The sequence below is a fragment of the Terrapene carolina genome, unplaced genomic scaffold, assembly GCF_002925995.2.
Source record: "Terrapene carolina triunguis isolate 2854851 unplaced genomic scaffold, T_m_triunguis-2.0 Scaffold113, whole genome shotgun sequence".
Taxonomy (NCBI): domain Eukaryota; kingdom Metazoa; phylum Chordata; order Testudines; family Emydidae; genus Terrapene; species Terrapene triunguis.
The window spans coordinates 10,828,576-10,851,790 of record NW_020664464.1 but is presented as its reverse complement, the minus strand read 5'-3'; the positions used below and the strand labels follow the sequence as shown (position 1 = coordinate 10,851,790).

Here is a 23,215-nt window from a genome sequence, read left to right as displayed (position 1 = left end):
ATTCTGCACCAAAAAAATTAAAAATTATGTGCACAACATTTTGAGCTGGCTGAGGAGATATCTGAGCCAATAGTGATTATCTTTGAAATGTCATGGAACACGGGAGAGATTCCAGAGAACTGGAAAAGGGCAAATATAGTGCCCATCTATTAAAAAAAAAGAAATAAAGACAACCCAGAGAATTACAGACTAGTCAACTTAACTTCAGTACCCGGAAAGATAATGGAAAAAATAATCAAGCAATCAATTTGTAAACACCTAGAAGATAAGTAACAACTCAGCATGGATTTATCAAGAACAAATTGTGTCAAACCAACCAAATAGCTTTCTTTAATAGGGTAACAAGCCTTGGGGGTAAGTAGTAGATCTTTACTTTAGTAAGGCTTTTGATACTGTCATGCATGCCCTTCTCATAAAAAACCTCCGTCACCAACTAGACACTTAAAGGGGTGTTGTGCCCAAAAGCCCTAAAGGGGCGTGATTTGTGTTCTAATCTTGAGAATGAGAACAGTTCTGTGTCTTGTACTAAAGAACACATGACCTAGGAGTGAGAATCCTGCACAGATGATATATAGAAAAGAATGGTATACTAGTAACCAAATTTGCCTTTTCAGCATATGCAGTGTAAGATGTTTAATTTCACACACACACTTTTTTTTTTTTTTAATTCTCTATTCTTCTGCCTCACATTTTCTTACCTGGAATTTTGAAGGAAACTGTGGCGCCTTTTGAAACAGTAATTGGTTCTAGTCAGTGTTTGGTTCAATAGGCTGCTAAACAACTAGGTAGTGGAGTATGACTGTAACCTTTGTTAATGTGCATGTTATTCATGTTTTATAAAAACACTGCCAGAAATATGGTCAGCTTAAAATATCGAATTAAAAGTAATTTTAAGTACTACGCTCCCTTAATAGTTTGTGATTTTAAAATATTTTCCTATTTTTAAAAATGATTTTTCTACTTTGTTGTTGTATAAATAAACCACAAGAACTTATGGAAATAGGGGGACTGATCACATACAAAGATGTCAAATACACAAAATAAACAAAGAAAAAAGAAAGAAAAATCTTATTTTCTACTAACTTCTTTTAGTTATAGTAAACATAGGTGTTATTGAAAAGTACATAATTTTTTTAAAATTTTATGCACAAAAGTGATTTTTTTAAAAAAAAAGTTGACTATGTCCCTTTAAATCCAAGATGCTGTAAAACTTAAATAATAAAAATTGAACAGTCAAAATAAACAATAAAAGCTTTAAAAATGGACCTTGATATAGTAGCAATGATTAGAGCATTAGCTACCCCTCTGGAGATGTAGGATCACATACAAATTAAAATGAAAAAATTTTTTTTTTTTTTGCTATAGTGCAACTGAGGTCTAGTCAAATAAAAACACCAATACAATCTGACAAATATCCAGCAATACTGGCCACTTGAGTTCAAGAAGTCTATTTACGGGAACACAGCAAAGGGGAACATTGAGGAGAGAACCAGGATACACCGAAGCAGCATGGTAAGGAAGATTTCCAGCAAAAGCTTCATGCTATGCCCAGGTCTAGCCCCTTTCTTCACCTCTGTGTGCACCACAAAAAATGAATTCAAGCTGCACAGTGTAAAAACTGAAGACAAAGTACAAACACTAAAAACGATTTTCCAAATGTTTACTAAGTAGGCCATCCAACTTAGTACTGTAAACAAACATATCCAAGCAATAACAAATTACAATTATGTCAGTAACATTCTGAAGACAGAAGAAAAGTTGGGTAATTTAAATATAGTACAAAAATGCTCAAATATACATTGAAAACTCTGTTTTTAACAAAAAATTTTTTTAAAAAATTCACCAAAAACCTTCTCAAAGCAGATAGGATACCAACAAAAATATCTTGTTTCCACCATACTTGGAGACAAATCACATGAAATCAAAGTTAACTGATAAGACATCTAATTTCGGCCAATTATTACCGACAAAAGTCTATCAAATAAAAAAAATAGAGCTCTAAGGTCCCAATTCTGCAGCAGCACATTAATTCAATGGGACTACATAGGTGTGAAAAGTTATGTACGTGCTCAAGTCTTTGCAGGCCCAGGACCTAAATCACTCAACCCTGAAAAAGTGTGCCTGATCATTTCACACTGCTCTTCTTGTCAGCTTTGTACATCTCAGGCAATTCAACTCCACAAAATGCTCTAAACCCAATGACACAAAGAATGGGAATAGCACTAACTTGAGCATGTGAAAAAGAAAACAAAGCACCCACAAGCCACCCACTGCTTCGAGTTATCACTAGCGAGAAGGTGAAGTAACTTAGGGCAGCTCTGAGCAGAAAAGACTATCCCACCATAATCATTTATGGTTTGCATAGAATCTGATTTTTGTTTGTTTTTGTTCAACATCTAAAGCAAAAAACATCAGAAAAGATTGTAAAGGTGGTTGTTTTGGTGTAGTTTTTTAAATAAGTGCATGGTATAAAAATTTCACTTTTATGTATGTTAACTACATCCTTTCTGTTCAGGGCAGGAGGAATGTTTTGGGATTTGTCTTCTACCGGTAATGCTCCAAGCTATTCATTTTGCTGGCTATGAAAGTCCAGAAATAAATTCTGATTTTCTACAAATTGTTACACATCCACGTTTTCAAATATTTCTGCCAGTCCTGTGTCAGTAGCCTTCTCTTCATTGTATAGGTAAATTCACCTTTCCAGTTTATTGGCAAGTGTCCAACAATGACCCTTCAATCAATGTAGACAAACCCATCCTTACTTGTGCAGATTGACAAAAGTATAAAATTCTTTTTTTCAAAATGTCAGAAATATACTTATTGTTCCAAAGTAGGAAAAGCCTGAACACAAACAGAGACAAGCCTCCTCAAAATAGATTTGCTACAAGGAATTAATTACTCAGGTCTCCATTTCAGTCTCTATGATTTCAATCCTGGAAGTAGTTCTTGCATCTGTCATGTTCTCCCCATCTAAGTCCAGAATGACAGACAGATCAATAGCAGGTAATGGTGCTCTCCAGTACTGGAATGAGTTGTATTGCCAAAATTCTTCCTCATGCTTTGGAAATAAAACACAATGTGTTAATGTATGGCACTGCAGTAGAAAGAAGAGAATAACCCCCTTTACAAAATAAACTGAACCAAGAGATATTTCCCAGATGGTTTTAGGGTTATATATTTTACTTTCTTAAATGTTTTAAATGTAATACATTAAAAAATAATGGACAATCCTAACCAAATAATTTGCTTCTGTTTTTGGCATAATTATTTAAATATTTTTGCTGAGGACTATTGTATTATCTTTGAGTACCTTGTGTACAACCATGTCTACTGCAGCTCACAGTTTATGCATGCAATGATATATTTAAGAGGCAATGTTTCTGCACTTTTTTAAACTTTACACAAATCAATATTGTTCATTACAAACCCTCCTTTGTTGCCTCTCACGAAATATACGAACACTATGGACAATTTCAAAGTCTGAGACTCATGAGACGTTTCTTAGCTTAAGGAACATTCAAGAACATTTCCATAAGTCAGGGGTGGGCAAACTATGGCCTGCGGGCTGGATCCAGCCCCTCAGGGCTTTGGATCCGTCCTGCAGGATTGTCACCCCCGTGGCACCGTGTGCCCCGCACCGCTCCTGGAACCGGCCGGCACCATGTCCCTGTGGCCCTTGGGGAAGGGAGGGGCAGAGGGCTCAGCGCGCTGCCCTCATATGTGGGTTCCACACCTGAAGCTCCCATTGGCCGCGGTTCCCTGTTCCCGGCCAATGGAAGCTTCGGGTGTGGAACCCACAGGCGAGGGCAGCGCGCGGGGCCCTCTGCCCTCCCCCTCCCCCAGGGACGTGGTGCCAGCCGCTGCCACCCCGAAGCTGCTCCAGGTAAGCGGGGCCGGGCCGGAGCCCACACCCCACACCCCATCTGCACCCCAACCCCCTGTCCTGATCCCCCTCCTACACCCCAATCCCTTGCCCTGAGCCCCTTCCTGCACACCGCACCCCCTCCCACACCCCAACCCCCTGCCCCAGCCCTACATTCATAGCCCTGCATGCAACTTCCCCACCCAGATATGGCCTTTGGGCCAAAAAGTTTGCCCACCCCTGCCATAAGTGTTATCAGTTACAAGAATCATAAGTATTTCCCCAGTAGAGAACTGAATGCATCTATGGTAGATATATTTAAAGAATGGTAGCTACAGTGAAAGCAATATATTAGAAAAGATTTCTAATATTTTCTGTTCAGTTTTTCTTTCTACATCTACATATATGCAAATACAAACAAAGCAATGTTAATAATGAATTTTCACCAGGGTATATGATAAGCAGTGCAGATGACAACTGATAAGACTGGAACAAATTCATTACTGATTTACTCTACAGACAGATTTGTTACAAAACTGTTTTTTTCCCCTTTCTGCTGGCAAATCTGCTATCTGTTTTTAGCCAGAGATCATTACTCAAATAAGCAGCACTAAAGTTAATGGAGTGAGACACTCCATGCAAAGACTGTTTCTGTTGAAGAAACACAGACCATAAAAAGGGAACATAAGTAAACCTCCAAGTCATCCATTGTGGAATATATAAAAAAAACTTATGTATCAAAGTTGTTCCTCCCGACTCATGATTCCTTCCTAAACTAAGGGACTAAGCAAAAACAATTACTCCTGTCACAACTTAAAAGGACATGTATTTCTGTATAATTTTGTTTTACTGTATTGTTTCTAATACTCAGAATCTTGAAACAATTCTTTCCATTTCTAATGGAGTTTGAAATTAATATGGTATTTCTAACTACTGAATTGGCATCATTCAGTGTAGACATGGCTTTTGAAATAATAAAATTTTGCACCCTCTGCTGGCTCCGCAGTAGAAGAGAACAAAATGTGATAAAATAATAACATGGAATTATCAGGCAGTCATTTGGTGTCATAATATTAAGTGTTTGAACTCAACGTGTGGTTTTTATGAAGATCTCTAGGCATTTTGCAAAACCTACATTCTCATACATGTGCACAAATGCACTATGTTTTCAGCTAACAGTACTTTATCATTATTATTTGTATTACCATAGTGCCTAGGAACTCTAGTCAAGGACCAGAACACCAATATGCTAGGCAATGTACTGCTTACTATCACAAATTGTGTTTTTCATTTATACAAATTCTTTGGAAACAGACTAAAACAGCATAGTATACCCATAAGCTAGATGTCCGTGCCACAAGCAGTAGGAGAACGTAGTGCCATAGAGATGGAAGAGCTATTTACATTTTAATTGAAATAAAGACGAAATTGCATTTATAATAAATATAGAGGATTGCAGGCATCAAAATCTTTCAAACTAAAATTTTTATATTGCATAGTATCAATGATGCAAATAAAAAGTAACGATTTACATTGTCGAAGCTTATACAGGCTTCAAACAAGTTAGGGTCTGATTGTGCTAGGAACCGTACAACCATACAGCAGACAATCCCTGTTCCCAAGTGGTTACAATGTAGGGCCCCAATGCAAAGAAGTCACATGCTTAATTTGATATGGGACCACTCATGTGATTATCTTTAAGCATGTGTGTAAGTTGTTATAGGATCAGGACCTCAGCTTATTTATCTAAAGGAAAAAAAATGTAACAAAGAGAAAGTCTCTTTGTATCATGCACAATCTATACTGCCAAAGAAAGGATAACTTCAGACCACAAAAGATCGCTGCATGTGCCAAACACGAGCAAAAAGAATGTGTGGGAAAGGGTCAGATCTTTCGTATAACCTTGGAATATTTTCAAAACAGGGCTTCGAAAATCCACTTGTCAAGGGTAAGTGGAAAGCCTAAAGACCTTAAACCATCAATTTCTGCAGAATTTAATCTTTCGTTTTAAAAGGCTGATTTTTCTAACTCTACCGGTACAAAGATAAACTCCCATATGTGACACACTATGCTGTCTTCTTGAGTCTGCAAAAAGTCAGCTCTAGGACAAATGCAGTTATAACAGCTTTGCCAAGCAGCAGCATGACATTAAAAAAGCTTCCAGTCTGTTTTGCTACTGTTATTATGACATTTATAGGAAGCAATAAAATTGTGAATAATGTTAATTTCATTATGCTGCGGTTTGGGAGAGCTATGAGCAGTAGAAACATCAATGATCGAGTTAGCTGTGTGCTGGACCCCAAATAAACAGGTTAGAGGGGTAGAGTAACCAAGTAGCTCTGTTATCAGAAAACTCCACCTCTTCAGGAGTGTGTATGTCTGATAAATTTGAAGCTAGAGGATATCAAAAAAGAAGCACCCTAAGCAGAGTTTATAGAAACTAGTAAATTTGTCAAGACTTATTTGTCAACATATAGCCCAAAAAATACTTTAAAAACAGAAATTTACAAATCTTTATAAAATCTTTCTGCAGAATTGTTTTCAGTAAGTCATATCTATCTCCTTAGTAAGACAGAACAAGGTATGTTTACAGCCTTCTATACAAGAAAAAAGGTTTACATAATTACAATTAGTAATTACAATTACCCTGATTTAAGGTAAAAACAGAGATAAATAATGAACTCAACATTTCCAATACAAATCCTTAAACCAACTTGTGCTACCAAAATACTCAATGGAGGAAGGAGTCTGTTTTTTCTCCTTCCAAACAGATATGTTCTTGTACGAAGCCTGGCCTAGTATGGGTTTTCCATTGGATTGAAAAATCCTTCCTCACTTCATTTGTGGGATAATTCTACACATTTCATATGTACATTTCTACCATGAAGGAAAGAAAAAGGAGCAGGAGAAGAGAACATGACACTGTATGTGGAAATCAGAAAGCCCAACACAGCTCTCAATTGAACGTAGTTATGTCTTCAAGGACTCAGATTTTAAAAAATGGGTACCTAAAACTAGGGCCTTAAGTCTATAATTAGCCCGATTTTCAAAAATACTAAGTCTCCAAGAATTCTCCATTAATTTGGTCAAGGCTTCTATTTTCAGTTAAAACATCTAAATTGGCAGGGAGATGAACTAATAGATCTTATCTACCCCCAGCTTCTATGATTTATAATTGGGGAGGAGGTTTTACAGTTGTTTTATTCAGGAATTTCCTTCAGCAAAAGTTAAGTGTTGTAGAACTCTCGCCTACCATTGCCATTTAGTTTCATTTTTTAAATCTACATTTTTTTTTCTGCCTCACCACAGGTTTAAAGATATGCAACAGGTTAGAAGTATGATAATACTTCTACATTATAATATTGCATATAATGGACAGTATCACAGATCTGCAAATTGCACTTTTATCATAATAATAATTGAACTGATACTTATTTGTGACATCATCCCACTGGACGTGTTGCTTCAAGTGGGTCACTCTGGCAGCACTGCACAGAACAGCTGTGCCAGGAAAAAATTTCAGTGAAAAATTAGTCTCTGAGAAGCCTCCACTCTTTGGATTTAGTAATCCAGAAATGTTGTCAGCCATTAACATGGTATATCTTTAGGGCTCCTCCTTCACTTCAATGGTGAAGTGAAGTCAAACTAAACTGTCATGCGTTCAGGAAAAGTTGGGTTTTACCTTCTGCCTAAAGAATGAGTACAGAGAGGGAGAGTGGTGATACAGGTCCTTGTAGTGTCCCAGTGAGATGAAAGACCCCTGAAGGAGGCATGCGTAATGCATGGAAGACTCCATTTACAGGAGGCACAAGCTACACAGAAATCTTAGAAATACAGAGTAAGGTACCTTATCTAGTTAAAATTAGAGTGAAGTCTGTGCACTGTGTTAAACCAGTAAATGTTGTGCAGCGGTGGTGGAACAATCTGTATAGGGGGGGTGCTGAGAGCCATTGAACCAAACTGTAAACCCTGTATACCACATGCATGGAACCTACTGCAAGCCAGGGGGTGCTGGAGCATACCCTAGTTCCAGCACCTATGGCTTTGTGGTTAGAGACTGATGCAAATAACCTTTATATATTGCCCAGCTGAAGAATCACTTGTGTAGTGAAACACTAACTTGGTCCAGCTACAAAAGATGCTATGTTAAAAAGCAGAGATAGTAAGGCTCAACCTTCAAACATGATTTACATAGAAGTAGCTGGGAGGAGCAACTGTATCTGGACAGTGAACAACCACCAGATGTTTCAGATAAGCCCAACACTTGTTGGCCACACCCAGTAATGGCACGTGCCTTACCTCCCCACATAAGAGAGTTTGGTGTGAAGGGAGCAGCTGGGAATGAGGAGGACACGCTGTGCTTTCTGCACTGACTTTACCAGGCTGTTACTCATGCGGGAAACACCCCACAGAGGAGCTGGGTGTAGTGCGTGCAGCGCCTGGCACAGGGGCCCTGACGCGCCGGAACCGAGCCCGGGCTGCAGGCTGGGACTCTCCCGAAGCCCTAACAGCTGGCCCACCCTAATCAGCACCACCCCCTCCCCCGCCTTTACCTCCTCGGTTCCCCGCTCTTCCCCCCGAGGATCCGGGCTTCGCGCCCCCAAGCCGACGCCGCCTGCCCGCAGCGCCTGCTCCGCCCGCGGCCCTACGTCTCCCCCACGCTGCTGCTGCCTCCTCCCTCCCGGGCTGGCGGGGTCTCCGGGCTCCCCCCCGGGCCTGTTGCCCTTGAGTCCAGGCCGCTTCCCCGGTGGCGCCTCGGCCTCCTCCAGTTTCCGCTTCTTGTCAGGGTCCCCGGGTACCGCGCGGACAGGGCTCCACAGCTCGGGGCCGTCCCGCGGGCGCCTCCCGGGCGCGCGGAGCAGCGGAGGCGGTTCTGGTAGGAAACGCTTCCAGGGCACGTGACACACCAGCGGCTCCGCGTGTCGCTTGGCCATCAGGGGGCTGAGCACGAGCGGCTCAAGCACTGGGGTGGCGGTAACTCCGTGGCGCGCGCGGGCGCAAGCACGTCTCTCCCAGCGGGCGGAGCGGGGTTAGGCGCGCATGCGGCTTAAGGAGGCTTCTGTCCTTCCCTTCCCTTCCGCGTCTCGTAGTGCCCTCTAGGGGGAGTGCGCATGCAGCCAGGTCGCTGGTGGGCTGGAAGCCGTCATAGCCGACAACTCCACGCCAATGCGGGGCGAGACTAGACACTGCCACGCGTTCTGGCTATTACCGCGTGAACCTCTTGCCCGGCTGGTCATTTATCTGTCACCCCGTCCCGCGTCTTTCTCGGGTTTAGCTGCTCGCCTCGGAACTCCCTCCTGTTGTGTAGCTACCCCCTGGGGTAACGCGGGCCCGAAGCTACACAACCCCACTAACCACCTGTAATTTACCAGAGTCCAGCTGTTTAGGAGCCATGTTACAAACTAGAGCTGAGAAGTGCTGATTTGATTTAATCTCGCCCAGGACAGAGGAGCTACACTTCAGCCACTGTATTTATCTTGGCCCAGGGTGGCACCTACAATTCACCACCAGGGTCCAGCTGTGGGCATACCAGTCACCTGAAGAGGGATTTAGTACAGCCCTCGTTAGGGACATAATATCTCTGGGGATGAAACTCAAATCTGCATTCACCTTTTTGCAGCTTTATCCCATTACAAACTTTGATGTCGCTTTGGTGTAACTGCTTTCTACCTCTAGGACTGGGACAACTTACGATTTAGGCTTGGGCTAGAGCAAGCTGGCACTTCTAGTAAAGATTATCTAAATAAGATCAGTACCACACAGTATGCAGACTGAATTAAAAGGTGAAGAGCGATTGGGCAATAATACAGGTTTAAAGGGACTGGTATGATCAACATTTACCCTAAATGTGCCTTATTTCAACACATTTAAAAATGTAAAAGGCTTTTTGAATGTATCCATCTATAAAGGATTAGAGTAGATTGTACAGGGGGAAAAAAGCCACAGGAGACCATCAGTTGCCTTCTAAAGGCAGACAGAGTTTATTTATTTTTATTTCCCTTAATAGCAGCATCTAAGCTTTCAATGGGCTTTATTTGAGATTGGACTAATTTATTTTTATTAAAAAAGCAAAAATCTGATTCCTTCGAGAAAGTTCAGACTACCTGCAAGTAAACCTTTATTGAAAACTGCTGTTAGTCCAATATGGTTTCTGGATAGGGATCTGAGCAGAACAGTTTTTAAAAACATGCAGGTTTTATGCTCCTAGACAGCATTTAAAATAGTAAATGCCTTTTTGCCCATGTGAACTTTAAAATTGTACTTTCAATTAAAGCAAAATTGGAAGCATGAAATATCTGCCTTAAAAACAGAAAGCTAAAAATGACCTTATCAATGCCAAGAAAAAGATACTACAGCTAGATGAATATGAGTGTGAGTTTAAAATACCATAAATTTAAAATCTATTATCCAGTGCCATTTCCATGGAAACGGCTTGATTCCCTACCATACCTTTTTTACCTTTAAAAGGATTTTCAAAGGGGATGATAGTGTAGCTAAGTTAACCATTAGATTAATGTAAAGAGAACAAAGCAGTTAATTTGATCCTTCCTCAAAACAAGTCATTTAATAATTCTTCTCATAGAAAATATTTATATAACTTCAAAATACAAAATGATTGTATGAAATTACAATCTGTGGATTAATATCCATCTAATTTACTTTAGTAGGCAACGTACTTAGAACAAGGAAACATATTATTAGAGGTAGATTTAAAGTACCACATGTAAATTGCCTTAAAGTTCCAATCAAATATCCAACAATTAACCTAGGTATGCTGAAACAAATATAGAAGTTGTTGCTAACAGCCAGAGGTGAGCAGGGGTGGAAATCATGTGCCCCCTAGATTTCTACCAGGGTTCACACCAGAACATCAATAATATAAGGGCTGCTGTAGAGGCACCTCATAACTGTTGATATTGCTGGGGCACAATTTAGCGGTTCTGTAATGAACCCTGGCAGCAGAGGTAACGTGTGCGGGTGGGAGGGCATGCCATATGGCCTGGTGACTGCAGCGTGGCCTCACAGTCACTCACTGAGCCTTCTTCAGTGCAATGCAGAGCAGCTTCACAGCACCTCCCATCTCAAAACCAGCTCCCTGTCCTCTGGCCAGCCCCACCTTTGGCCAGACACTCCCAGTGCAGCCAGGCCTTTGGCCACAGAATCCCAGCTCCCTGGACTCTATTCCTGGCTTGGTGACAGAGTCTGAGCTGGGCCAAGGCAGCTGGGCCCAGTTCTCAGGGCTGCAGGTGTAGTCCCTGTACACACACGTCCTTCCCCTCTGTATAATGAGGGATTCCCACCTCACTCCCAGCAGCACAATGTGGCTTGTAAAGCGCTTTGAGACACTGCTGGAGCACAGCAAGCTGATTGCTGCTCTAGATGTGCCCTGTGAGCCAGCCTGGGGGACAAGAGGTGGCTGGTTTATATCAGTGGGCAGTAGCTGCCTGGAGGCAGTAGCTGCCTTTCCATCATGGGAAGGGACAGAGCTGCTTCCAGCAGCAGGTATAAGGAGGGGGTAAGGGATGAGCTCTGCAAAGAAAGACCAGGGGCAGCTCCTGTGCAAGGCAAAGGAACAACACATAGGATTTGCTTAATTTTAAACTTAATGACTCCCCATTATTACAGCACAGCCATACACTCTGGGCACAGTTGTCCCAACTGTGTAACTGCTTTCTAAAAAGAAAAGAAAGTAGCAGGATTTCTCTATTGTCTAATAATCCTTAAAATAAATGCTTCAAACACTTTATTTAAGCAACAGATAAGTTACACTGATAAACTTCAAATGGGCAAAGTGAGAGTGCAATTCCTGCATTAGCAGACCAAGTCTTATTTCTGTTTCAAGGTTAATTTACTCCCGTTCCTTTGTGACATGATGCTTTGCTTCACTCCGTACTATGATTTCATGTATCAATATTCAACTTACCAAAGCCAACAAACTATCAGAATAGATTGCTAAGCTTAGCATGGCCAGAAAATTATAATTTATAGTTTCTAAAATATTTTATCTTTTGTTTCTATTTTCAGTCCTACAGAAAATGGTCCTGGGAGCGCTAAGTCACAATAAATGCAGCTTTCAAGAAACTTTTTAGCACTGTTCAATAATTTCAGATTTTGTAAATATTCTATTTTTAAATTGATGTTAAGAAATCCTTCTCTAAACTGTGGCTGAGCTTGTATTATACCTCTAAACATTCATAAGGTCACAAGGAAAAATGAAAACAATTAGAATTTTGTTTAAAAACTGAGGGAATACACAAACATTTTTTGTTTTAAGCCTCAGATCGAAAGTGGAAATAACATTCCCAGTTCTGATATCAAACATAGAATTGTACATCCTTTCCAACAGATCCTGAGAGCTGTAGCTTGTGCATGTTACAGACCGCTGCAGATAAAAGGGAAATTATTTTGGATTTCAGTACTGCTGAATAATTATTAAACCAGTCTTATCAGGACAACCTCATGGCAGACATTAAAACAGGAGTTTTATACTTGTGAAAATGGGATGTTTGTATGCATTCTGATGAATGAGGGCTGTGTATGTGTACATTTTCTTCCATTTTCACTAGTACAGTACAAATATGCATGGCACAGTATATATCTGGATAGCAATACAGGTATTAAGAAAATAGACACTCTCAAATTCCTGTTAAGAATAAACAAGGCACCACTGATTTGAGGTTGTATCCAGTCATTACCTAGTCCATTGTGTGTTGTAAATTTTAGTATTATCTCCAGCATTTTTTCTGAAGAATCTATTTGAAACACTGCAACTCTGGTTTCCTAACCACAAACAACACACATTCATAGTAGTATTTCATCATGGATAGTTCATTCACAGTGTATGTAGACAATACAGATTCTTTCTCCACCTGAAAATAAAAATTGAAGTTTTCAGAATATTTTCTGAAATAGCACCTGAAGCAATTCCCTCCAAAATGTGTATTTCTCCTCTGAACAGGCATCACTGTTATGTGTTTACAGTCAGTGTTATTTGCCCTTTAATGAATTAAAAACCAGACAGCTTAAATGTAACTACAATTGTCAACAGAAACATGTAAGCATCTTAAAAGTTAAATATATATATTAAACAACATTTAAGGAAAAGCCCTAATATGTCTAGTTTTGGTTGACCCATCTACTCCAATAAGCATTACTCACAATCTATCCGTACCTCTAGATGGAATCCATACTGTAATATAACATTTTTTATATCCTCATAACTCAATTCTATAGAAAGTTCATTTGCCAGGTTTTCAAAGTGGTAAAGGAGAGGACCTAGAATACAAAGATAAAGGGATTCAGTAACACTAATACCAATTTTATTGTCAGAAGTATACTTTTATCTAAACTTTTATATGAAGTCAACTCTGTAGCATTTGGGATAAGTATGAAATCAACAAATAAAAAAAATATGACACCCTGAGCTGTAAAACTAACTGATAATAAGTAGAGCTAGCTGACAGCCGTGCCTGTAATTAGGCTGTCTACCGCTTTTCATTATTAGCCCGTTTTCAGTTGCTTACAGCTTTAACAAACTAAAGTTTCAGCAACAAATGGTTCAGCCATCTGAGAGAACAAGATTGGGGGGAAAGTACATTGTTTTGCCAATGTTAAAAAGAAATGGTTAAAGAATTTAAGAAACTGAGCACCTCAGTGCTTTGGAGTATGGATGTGACACTTTGGAGGGTGCAGTCCTCAGGCCAGGGAGATGCATTTTGTTTCCTTATGAAAATTCACTCAGATTTGGCTGAATAATAAGAATCTGAAAATCACTGTTGACACATGCGCAGAGGCTTGAGAGAATGGGGTAGCTAAAAATGCTAAAGATTTCATGGCTATGAATGCTGAGCAGGACTTCCCCTGCAACTGCTCCTCCCACTCACCAGGGGCCATTGGTCATGCCAGGCAATAGAACTGAGAGCAAGAAGATGAACAATTTACCTAAATTTATCCATATTCCTCCTGGTTTGAGAATTTTCCATATTGTATCAATGTAATCAATGACATTATGCGCTGTATCTATGAAGAAGCAGGTTGCTATGCAGTCCCACATATCTGTACAAAGAAAATACATTATCGAGTGCACATGATCGGCTGCAACATCAATCCTCTGTATAAGACTTCAGACTTGGCTTGCATTTAGCATTTAGTATCAGAATATATAGATTATTTAGTCACACCTAAGATCAGCTTTAGCTAACAGTAAAGAGAATGGCTAGAAGTTAAATATTTCCTGACATTTTATTGAAAGAAAACCAATAATACTGTATTACTGTAAAAGCAGGGCAATAAAGGTATGCCTACACTGCAACTAAAAACCCTGGGGTGGCCTGTAACAGGTGACACGGGCTCAGGCTGCTTAATTGTGGGGCAGACATTCAGGGTCAGGCTGCAGACAGAGCTCTGGGACTCTCCAACCTTGTAGGTCCTAGAGCCTGGGCTCCAGCCCAAGCCTGAACATCTATACCACATTTAAACAGCCCCTTACCCTGAGCCCTGCCAGCACTGGGTTTTTAATTGCAGTGTAGATCAGAGGTTCTCAAACTGAGGGGCAGAATACATCCAAGGGAAGGGGGGTGAGAAGCTTTACTGTGGACATTTTACCCACAGCAATGAATAACTAGAGCAAAGCGGATTCCTCTGCATTTGACTCTACATGGTGCTGTGCATTTTGAGATTTCCATTAAACTTGCACAGTATTATACAAAGTTGTTGCCATCTGTACATTAATCTGTCTGCTACGATGCACTGTGCGCATTTAATTGTAAGCATGGACCACAACTACAGTTTTGCTTTTGCTCTTATTACAATGGATCACTCGTGCCATGGAAAGGGGGAAGAGAGACATGCAAAAAACTAAGCTGAAACTGATTTGAGCGAAGCACTGCCGCCATACACATTGGTATATGTACTTGTGTGACGGGAACAGGGATGTAAAACTACTACAGATACAAAGAAGGGGGGCAAGATCAAATAAGTTTGAGAACCACTATGTACACATACCCTTAGGGCCAGATTTCCATTAAGCAAGGCTCAAGAGCTGATACTTTAATTAATTGATTTTACACTCAATTGTTTGAGCATGGATACCACAACTGTGTACACAAAAGTAGGAAAACAAAAATGTACCCGGACTCTGGGCCTCTTTAGCACTGTTAAAATCCAGAACAGAAGGCTGCCCATCATCAAAATATTTGGTGATTTCACTTTGAAATATCTTTATCCAAAACCACACATTTCTACTTTTGTATTTTCTATTGTACTTAACCTTTCTTTAAATTAATGCTTTGCATAGATACAAGGGAAGTCTTTTGAAGTGCAGATTTCCTTTTCCCATCTACCCATATTCTCTGAAGTTATGAAAGGTTAGGCCCTGTTACCTTCAAATAAATATTTTTTAAAAAAATTATTTTTAGATTTATTTCTGACTTACAACAGCCTTCATTCCCTGGTTTGAGCTACAAACATCTGAACAGTAGCAGGGGGCTGACTACAAGCCACTATGCCTGTGGGAAAAGATATTACTACTTCTTAAGAAACCAGTGTTTAGCAGGGCAAAGGTCTAAAAAAAAAAGCAGGCCAAAAACTTGCAAGCTCAAGGAGAATAATTGCGGGTTCAAACATGTATGCCAAGTGCAAGGAAGGAATAGCACCAGCTGGTCATTTAGTACTTTGTATAGACAAATAACCTCCAGATAAAAGTAAAAAAATCCATCATCACTTCCAGTCTTACTAGTACTAGGAACTGAGGTGGAAAATATTTAAGTACAGTAAGTACAGTTATCTTCTGTACATGAATTAGGGGAGAAAAATTACCTCATCAGTTGCAACAAAAATTATTTATCCAGACAGATTTCACAAATGACAATAAGGATGTTTATGTTGACAGGAACATTGTGATCTTTCATAAATATTATCCCTTTGCACATCCTTGAAATACTGGTCATTGATAGTTCATGAATATCTATTTGTTTTATTTGTAAATAATTGTTTTAGTAATAATTTGCCATGTTGTCTATTTTTAAATCAACAATAAATAATTAGACTTCACTTCATTTATATCCATGAAAAGCATAGGCTGTTTATATTGTACATTTCTTTAACATCAATCACTCTTCTAATTCAAGGAAAGAAAATAGGCACGAAAGATCACAGTGTTGGAAGTTGTCCAAGATATCACCATTCTCATTAAATGAACAGAGCATATATAACCCTACAACAAGGATACAATTTAGACACTTAAATATGCTAGAGCACACGTATAACTTTTGCTTCTTTCAATTCAACTCATTTTGGTTGAGAAGAATCTAGGTGTAATACAACTTTAGTGCCTACTTTAATGATCCAAGCCATAATTTGGTTTTAATTTTAAATAGAATTCTATTCTTCCATACTGGGTTTATATTTAGTGTGTTCATGAATTCTGACCTCTAATTTCTCTACTTACTGCACTCTGAGTAAATTTCTTGAAAATCCCCTGCTGTCATAGAAAAGTTTGCACCAGAAGGAAGACTGTGGGGGTCAACATCAGGGAAATAAACTGGTCGTATCTGATCAGCAGATCTCCTGTTATTGCTAAACTGATGAATCCAGGGATAAAGTTTATGAGAGTTAATTTCAGAGCATCTGCAAAATATGAAAGTCAGAACGATTCAGTTTCAACTAACTGCTCACGTATTACTTAGAAAAGTAGGTGTTTTGCAATAAAATTGGTAAGTATAAAATGATTTGATTTTCAACAATATGTATGATGAATTTAGTTGCTAATCGGGATGTTATAAAGTACTTCTGTAGGTTTTACTTAGGTTATTATTCCAACTTCTTCAAGACAAATAAAACACACAGTTTTATTGAAAAGGGGGGGTGTCTTCTTTTTGCTTAGTGTATTTCCACCATGTTTTATGTCTAGCTTAAAAGAAAACCAATAGTACAGTTCTTTCTGCAAGATGAGTGAAAATTGCCATTACATATGTTCAGTTGTGCTAAACCATTAGAATTCCCATTTGTTTGTCATGGAAGAGTGTACTTGTTTATTTTATAAATAAAGAGAAGGGTGATGACTTAAGTCCTTTCTTATTTTTATATTTTCCTAAGAATACCTATTTTCATTCTAGATTCTTGCTGAGAGTTGCCTTTCTTGAGTCAGAATAAGAGAGACTTTGTGGCACAGCAAAGTAAAAACATTTTTCTGAAAGGTCATCCTTTAAACAAAAGTATGTATTTAGATTATTTCATTAGATCTACAAAGTAAAATAATTTGCCATTGGGCAGTTTTACTAATATCATTTGAGCATATACATTTACAGTACTGCAATTAATCTTAACAGCCTCATGCCATTTCTCTTTCTGTACACTGCAATGTGGACCAACACATAGCAAAGTAACATGAAACCCTTCCAGACTATTTCAACTATGAAAAGTGACTAAAATGACACGCTCCTATGAATTCCAACTTTTGCACAGGGGTCAAGGTGGACGTTTTGAATGTTCAATAATAGGCCCAAACTGAGGAAGAGGTCTGTGGCTTCACAAGATGCCCGTGAAGTTACATCTAGGGAGCAACCTTTCAGAAGTTGTCTAGATAAGGGAACACAAGATTTCCTTTTCTGCGGAGGTATGCCCCTATTACTGACAATTTTTGAAAAGGCCGCTGGGGAAGAAAATAGGCTGAAACTGTGCACTGTGTACTATAAATGGTCCTGACCAACAGTAAAACGTAGGACTCTTTTGTGAGATTTGTGGATCGCAATATGGAAATGTGTGTCGTGAAGGTTGAGGGCCAAGAACCAATCCCCTCGGTCCAGTGATAGAATTATTGCTGCAAGTGTCACTATTTTGAATTTTTGGGCCTTCACAAAGGTGTTAGTAGCCTTATATCTTGGATAGGTCTCTAACCCCCATTCTTTTTTGGAAATACCAAATACCAGGAAATACCTGGAATAAAACACTCTCCGTCTGTGCTGCCCGGGAACCAATTCTACAGCACCCAAGAAGAGGAGAGAGCATATTTAGTTTTGTAGCAGGTTCTTGTGAGAGGTGTCCCTGAAGGGGGACAGGAAAGGGGTGTTGGCAAGCAGAAGAGAAGTAAAATGGATGGAGTACCCTATGGAGTTGATCTCCAAAACCATAGTGATAGACTCCCAAGTCTGCCAGGAGTGGTAAAGGTTGAGAAGTAGGTGGTTTTCTTCCCTGGAACCTCTGTCTCTTTCACTGAGGTTCATATGGTATCTGGGGGAGCTCGAGAATTGGGCAGGATGAAATCTCTTCACCAACAGGAAATTACTAAGCTCTCTCTTTTGGGCAGCTATATGGATCCTGGGAGAATGTAAAGTAGCCCTGGAGTCCTTTAATGTATGCAGAGATTCATCCATGCTGTCAGTGAATAATTTAGTATTATCAAAAGGGAGGTCTTCGACTGTATTTTCGACCTGCTTTAGAAATCCTGAGAGCTGGAGCCAGCAGGCCCGCCTCATAACTACTGCTGTACAAATCGAACAGGCGGTAGTATCAGCATCATCGAGGGAGCCTGCAGAGGCCTGAGCAGCTGGCCTTCCACAATAATTGGCTGGAATTACTCTCTATGTTCTGTTAGTAGATGCTCAATAAATGAGTTCAGCTTGACATAATTTGTACGATTGTACTTTGCCATTAACAGCTGGTAGTTGGCGATTCTGAACTGCAAAGTACTGACAAATACGATTTTCTATTCAACAGGTCACGGTGCTTATGCTCCTTGTGGTAGGTCATAGATTTAGCATGGTGCGGCCTCCCACATTCATTAACTGCATCAACCACCAAGGAGTTAGAAAAGGGATGAGAAAATAAAAATTCGGAGTCCTTAGATTGAATATTTCTTATCTGCTCCCTTGCATGTAGGTAGTGAGGGTGTGCCATATAACCTTTGCATAGTCCAGTAGGGCCTCTAGCAGCCAAGATAACAGATGGAGCTGTATGAAGGATGTCAAGCAGCTTACGGTGTGGCTCTTTAACCTCTCAGGAGGAATCTGCAAAGAATCCACAATTCTACTGACAAGTTCCTGAAACTGCTTGAAGTCATCCACCAGGGAGGGAAGAGGTGGCATAGCTGCCTCATCCAGGGATGAAGAAGAGATGTCGGCTGGTGGAGAGACCTTTTCATCAGCCCTAGCTTCCTGTTCCTCAAAAGGTTTCTTCCTGCAGTTCTGGTCTCCTAGGGAGGGAGGGTGATGACTCTATCTTTGTGAGTAGTGGTTCTCAAGGCCTAGAAAATTGCTGATGATAGGCTGCCCAAAGGTCCCGGTATGGCCAAAGAGGTGGTGCACATGGCATGGGTGGAGGCATCCATGGGTGTTCATACCAGCGAAACAGCGGTCGGGGTCATTTCTGACAAGTGACACCAATCTCCTCAGACATCTCTGGAAAAGAGCCTCAATAGGAACAGAGGGAAAGCTTTGCAGAGATATTTGGGAGACTGAGGCAAGATCTTCATCAGAATCATCCTCTTCCAAATCACTCTGTAGCTGTGGAGTTCTGGAAGAAAGATGAAACCGTCAGTACTGGGTGAATGTCTGGAGATCTAGAAGTCCTCAGTAATAGGAGTAAATCAGAGCCATGTAATGATGAGTCGGGCATCTCGGACACAGCAAAGTCACAGAGAAAGCAAAACTCCTGTGATACCAAGTGTTGTCGGTACCATGTCCATAGTCTGCGCTGAAATAATAGTGGCTGAAGGAGTCGACAGTACCATGAATCTCAACTGCTCCGAGGACAATACAGAGCTGAGTGCGCTTCTCCAGTACTGGTAGAGAAGAGAGAGAGAGAGAGAGCTCTTCTTGAAGCCTTGCTCCACTGATAGTATCACCGACCTCCTGGAGCCTAAGACTCAGCAGCAGTGGTCCCCAAACTTTTCAGGGTCACACCTCCCTTTACCCATCTGCGCCCTGGCTGGAAGTGGGGCCATGGCTCTGGGGGTGGGTGGTGGAATGTGCAGACAGTGGTAAGGAGGCTGGGCTGGCAGCCAGGGCCTCAGGCACAGGGCCAGGAGCTAGGTGGCTCTCCCTCCCCACCCCCTTTTGGGGCTGGCCTGGGCCCTAGCCACACTCTCTCCCCTCTCCCCCCCACCCCCACGTTCCTCCATGTCCCCGCCCCCAGCAGGCACACCCCACAGTTTGGGGACCTCTTCTCTACAGTCTTCAGGTTTGACAGTACCTGAGGAATCAGCAGCCTTGTGGGTACCAGATCAGAAAGCAATGGGTGCTGAAGTACAGGAGTCATCCGAGACCACAACTTCTTAGAGGCAGATTTGCTACATGAAGAATCTCGAGGGACGGTCTTTGTGAATATTATGGGAGGAATCTTGGGTCTTCCTCTTAGATGCCCTCAAGGAGCGCAGTTCAGAAACAGTGAAGGCAGCAGACTTATTCACAGACTGGTGTACACAGGGAGTCCCCTGGCGAGGGGGAGAGGCCAGGTGCAGTGAGCTCTTCATCATGAGGAGTCGAAGTTTGATCTCTCTGTTTTTCTGGCTCTAGATTTTAATGCCAGACAGCACTTTTGGGAAACAGGAGATTCTCCGAGACAACAGATGCACCAGGACTAACCGTCACTCATTGGGATTGCCTCCTGGCAGGACAGGCAACATTTGAGACCAGGAGATCCCAGCATGCCCTCCGAGAAAAATCAAACTCACAGGAGGGGAGAAACTATCTAGAGGGTACTAAGAAAAATAGCTCTCTCTCTCTTATATATATATATATATATATTCATTCCCTAACACAGCCAAAATTACTACTAAGTACTAAATAATAAAAAAAAAAAACCTCATGGGACACAGTGGAGGTAAAAACACAGACAACTGCTAAGGCTCTATCTGAGGCAGAGAAGCTTGAGCAGGAACTGAAGGTGGTTCACCCGCGCAGTGCTATATAACAGCACGGAGCATGAGACTAAGTAACATGCATGTGCAGGCTGAACGAACACTACTACGAGAAATCTCCGATCAAAGGCGCAGGAGGCTCAAGCACACTTAGAATAGAACGCCCATAGGGACGTTACTTGAAGACCCAGTGGGTTACAGAATATGTTAATTATACCACATAACTAATTGGGGGATGGACTAGATGACCTATTGAAGTCCTTTCCAGACCTTTTTATGATTTTTATACGGGAGAGGACTTTGCATTTAGGGGTCTCAACCCAACACAAGAAATCTACACATCTAAGAGAGATTACTCATTTATGAATGATAAAAGTGGAAATACTGAACATAAGCAGTCTCCCAACCACCAGATATCACTGCCTATCATGATGAACAACACAGTAATTATTTCCTTTTATTCCCTCCTCTCCCCTGTTTGTACGTATACATCTGTTGGCTCGTTTATACTTGTATGTCTACACTGCAATTAGACCTATGGCTGGACTGTGCCAACTCACTCAGGCTAAGGGGCTGTTTAATTGCAGTGTAGACGTTGTGGCTCGGGCTACAGCCTGAGCCCAAATGTCTATGCCGCAATTAAACAACCTCTTAGCCTGAGCCCAAGTCAGTTGGCACAGGCCAGTCAAAGGTTTTTAATTGCAGTGTGTACACAACCTTAGACGATAAACTCTTTGGGGCAAGGGCCATTTTTCTGTTCTATGTTTGTACAATGCTATCACAGTGGCGTCCTGGTCCATAACTAGGTTCCTGGGTGCTACAGTAATAAAATAAAATAAAAAAATTGTAAGTATAAGAATCAAAGTATTAAGTGTTTTCACAGGTATGTGTCACTTCAGACAGATGAGCCAGTCTACTGGCCATCTGGTTCCTTTTGAACCTTGGGAGATAAAAAAAATGTGATATCCTTCCATATACTTACTGGTATTCCAACTCAGGATAAGAACAACTATTGTATCTTGATATCTCCCCACCCACCAAATCCACCTTCTGTTCTCCCTCTAAACAGCTCATTGGTAGTAGGATTGGCTATTTCCTTTCTGGGACTGTGATAATAGCCAACCACTGTCTCTCTCTGCTTCCCCATCAAATTCCCATGGTTCTTAAATTTGCATACAATAATGCTTTTGAATCAAATGTTAACTTCATTCACTTAAATACAAATCTGAACCAAGTGTTTGATGGCAAGCATGTCTAGAGAGGAATGTGATTTTAATTACTCATTAATAGTCCATATCAGGTTAGAAGTATGGAAGTGGTTTGAGTAGATGCTAAAGGCAAACAATTAGATAGGATTTTAGTATCCATCAAAAACTACCTACATTACCAGCATGTTTTTGAAACTTCTTTTTTTTTTTTCAAAATGTGATAAACAAGACATGGACAAAGGAAAAGAGAGGAATGCTATCTACACTTTAAATCTAGATATAATCCGTAAGAGTCCTTTTTACTAAATTAAGCACTAGGGTTTGTTTGTTTTTTAAAAGTCAGTAAATAAAAATGCAAGTACCAAAAGAGAAAATATTGAATGATAAAAAAATGGTTAGCAACTCACTTCATATGTGAAGTTTTTATAATCTTGCTGGAACAGACTCTGAATTTAGAGCTTCTGCAGTGAAATCTTTCTAAAGGAAATTTAGAGCATTAGCCAGAAACTGACTAAAAATGGCACCAGATTCCTGCTCATATCATTTTTCAGATAATGTATTGTTGGAGATAGCTGGTGAGGTACAAAACAGAAAGCAGCTTAACACTTGGATAAAGAAAGATTGGAGCACTCCTGATTCAGTATTGTTTTGACTTGTCAACTGAAGATTAGTTATGGAAATCATTCTGTTCTATATAGGTTCTTATACTGCGCTCATTAACACAGAAGCCGAGCGCCTTCCAGTAGTGCGTTCAGCAACATGACTAATATCTGTCATTAATGGAAAATGAACATGGGACATCAACATGTCATGCTTCTAATTATACGTGTGGTGTAATGCTTGTAAGATAATTTTTCTGATCATAGCCTCACTTAAACTTAACATTTATAGTGGATTCTACCGCTGTGAACCTATGAGTAATTAGAAGGTGTACGCAGCTGCTGGATGAGAAAGATTGCCTAATAAGTGTTTTGATATTTTAATAGCAATGAGGCATCTATTAATAAATTTTTCTGTCAAACAACAACAAATGTATACATAAAATTAAATAAATACTTGTGGAAATTTGCCTTAACTTTTAGTAATAAATGCAACCTATTTTATTTTTATTTACAAATTTTCTTTGGTGCTTATCACCATAGTATCAGAACTCCTTGAACATATGAATCAAATTTATCCTCAACATCTCTGTGAGAAGAGAAGTACGTCCATTTTACAGATTTAAAACAGAAGCATAGAAATTATATAACTTACTCAAGCTCAAACAGGAAATTTGTGGCTGAGCCCAGA

The 23,215-nt window shown here is 40.3% G+C and overlaps 1 protein-coding gene across 4 annotated transcripts in view; it reads right to left on the bottom strand.

The window, feature by feature from the left end:
- Nucleotides 1-1,371: 1,371 nt before the first annotated feature.
- CARNMT1 (carnosine N-methyltransferase 1) overlaps nt 1,372-23,215 on the bottom strand; it is a 40,991-nt gene continuing 19,147 nt past the window's right edge. For 2 of the 4 annotated variants that reach the window (XM_026652345.2, XM_026652346.2), the window contains exons 5-8: nt 16,311-16,489; nt 13,805-13,918; nt 13,035-13,138; nt 1,372-3,058 (exon numbers count right to left, since the gene is read on the bottom strand). In XM_026652345.2, the coding sequence (XP_026508130.1) occupies nt 2,900-3,058; nt 13,035-13,138; nt 13,805-13,918; nt 16,311-16,489 (556 nt within the window). In that variant the 3' untranslated portion in view covers nt 1,372-2,899. Of the gene's footprint in view, nt 3,059-12,558; nt 12,733-13,021; nt 13,139-13,804; nt 13,919-16,310; nt 16,490-23,215 lie in introns of those variants that run through there. The other 2 variants (XM_026652344.2, XM_026652347.2) reach the window with 2 other exon arrangements.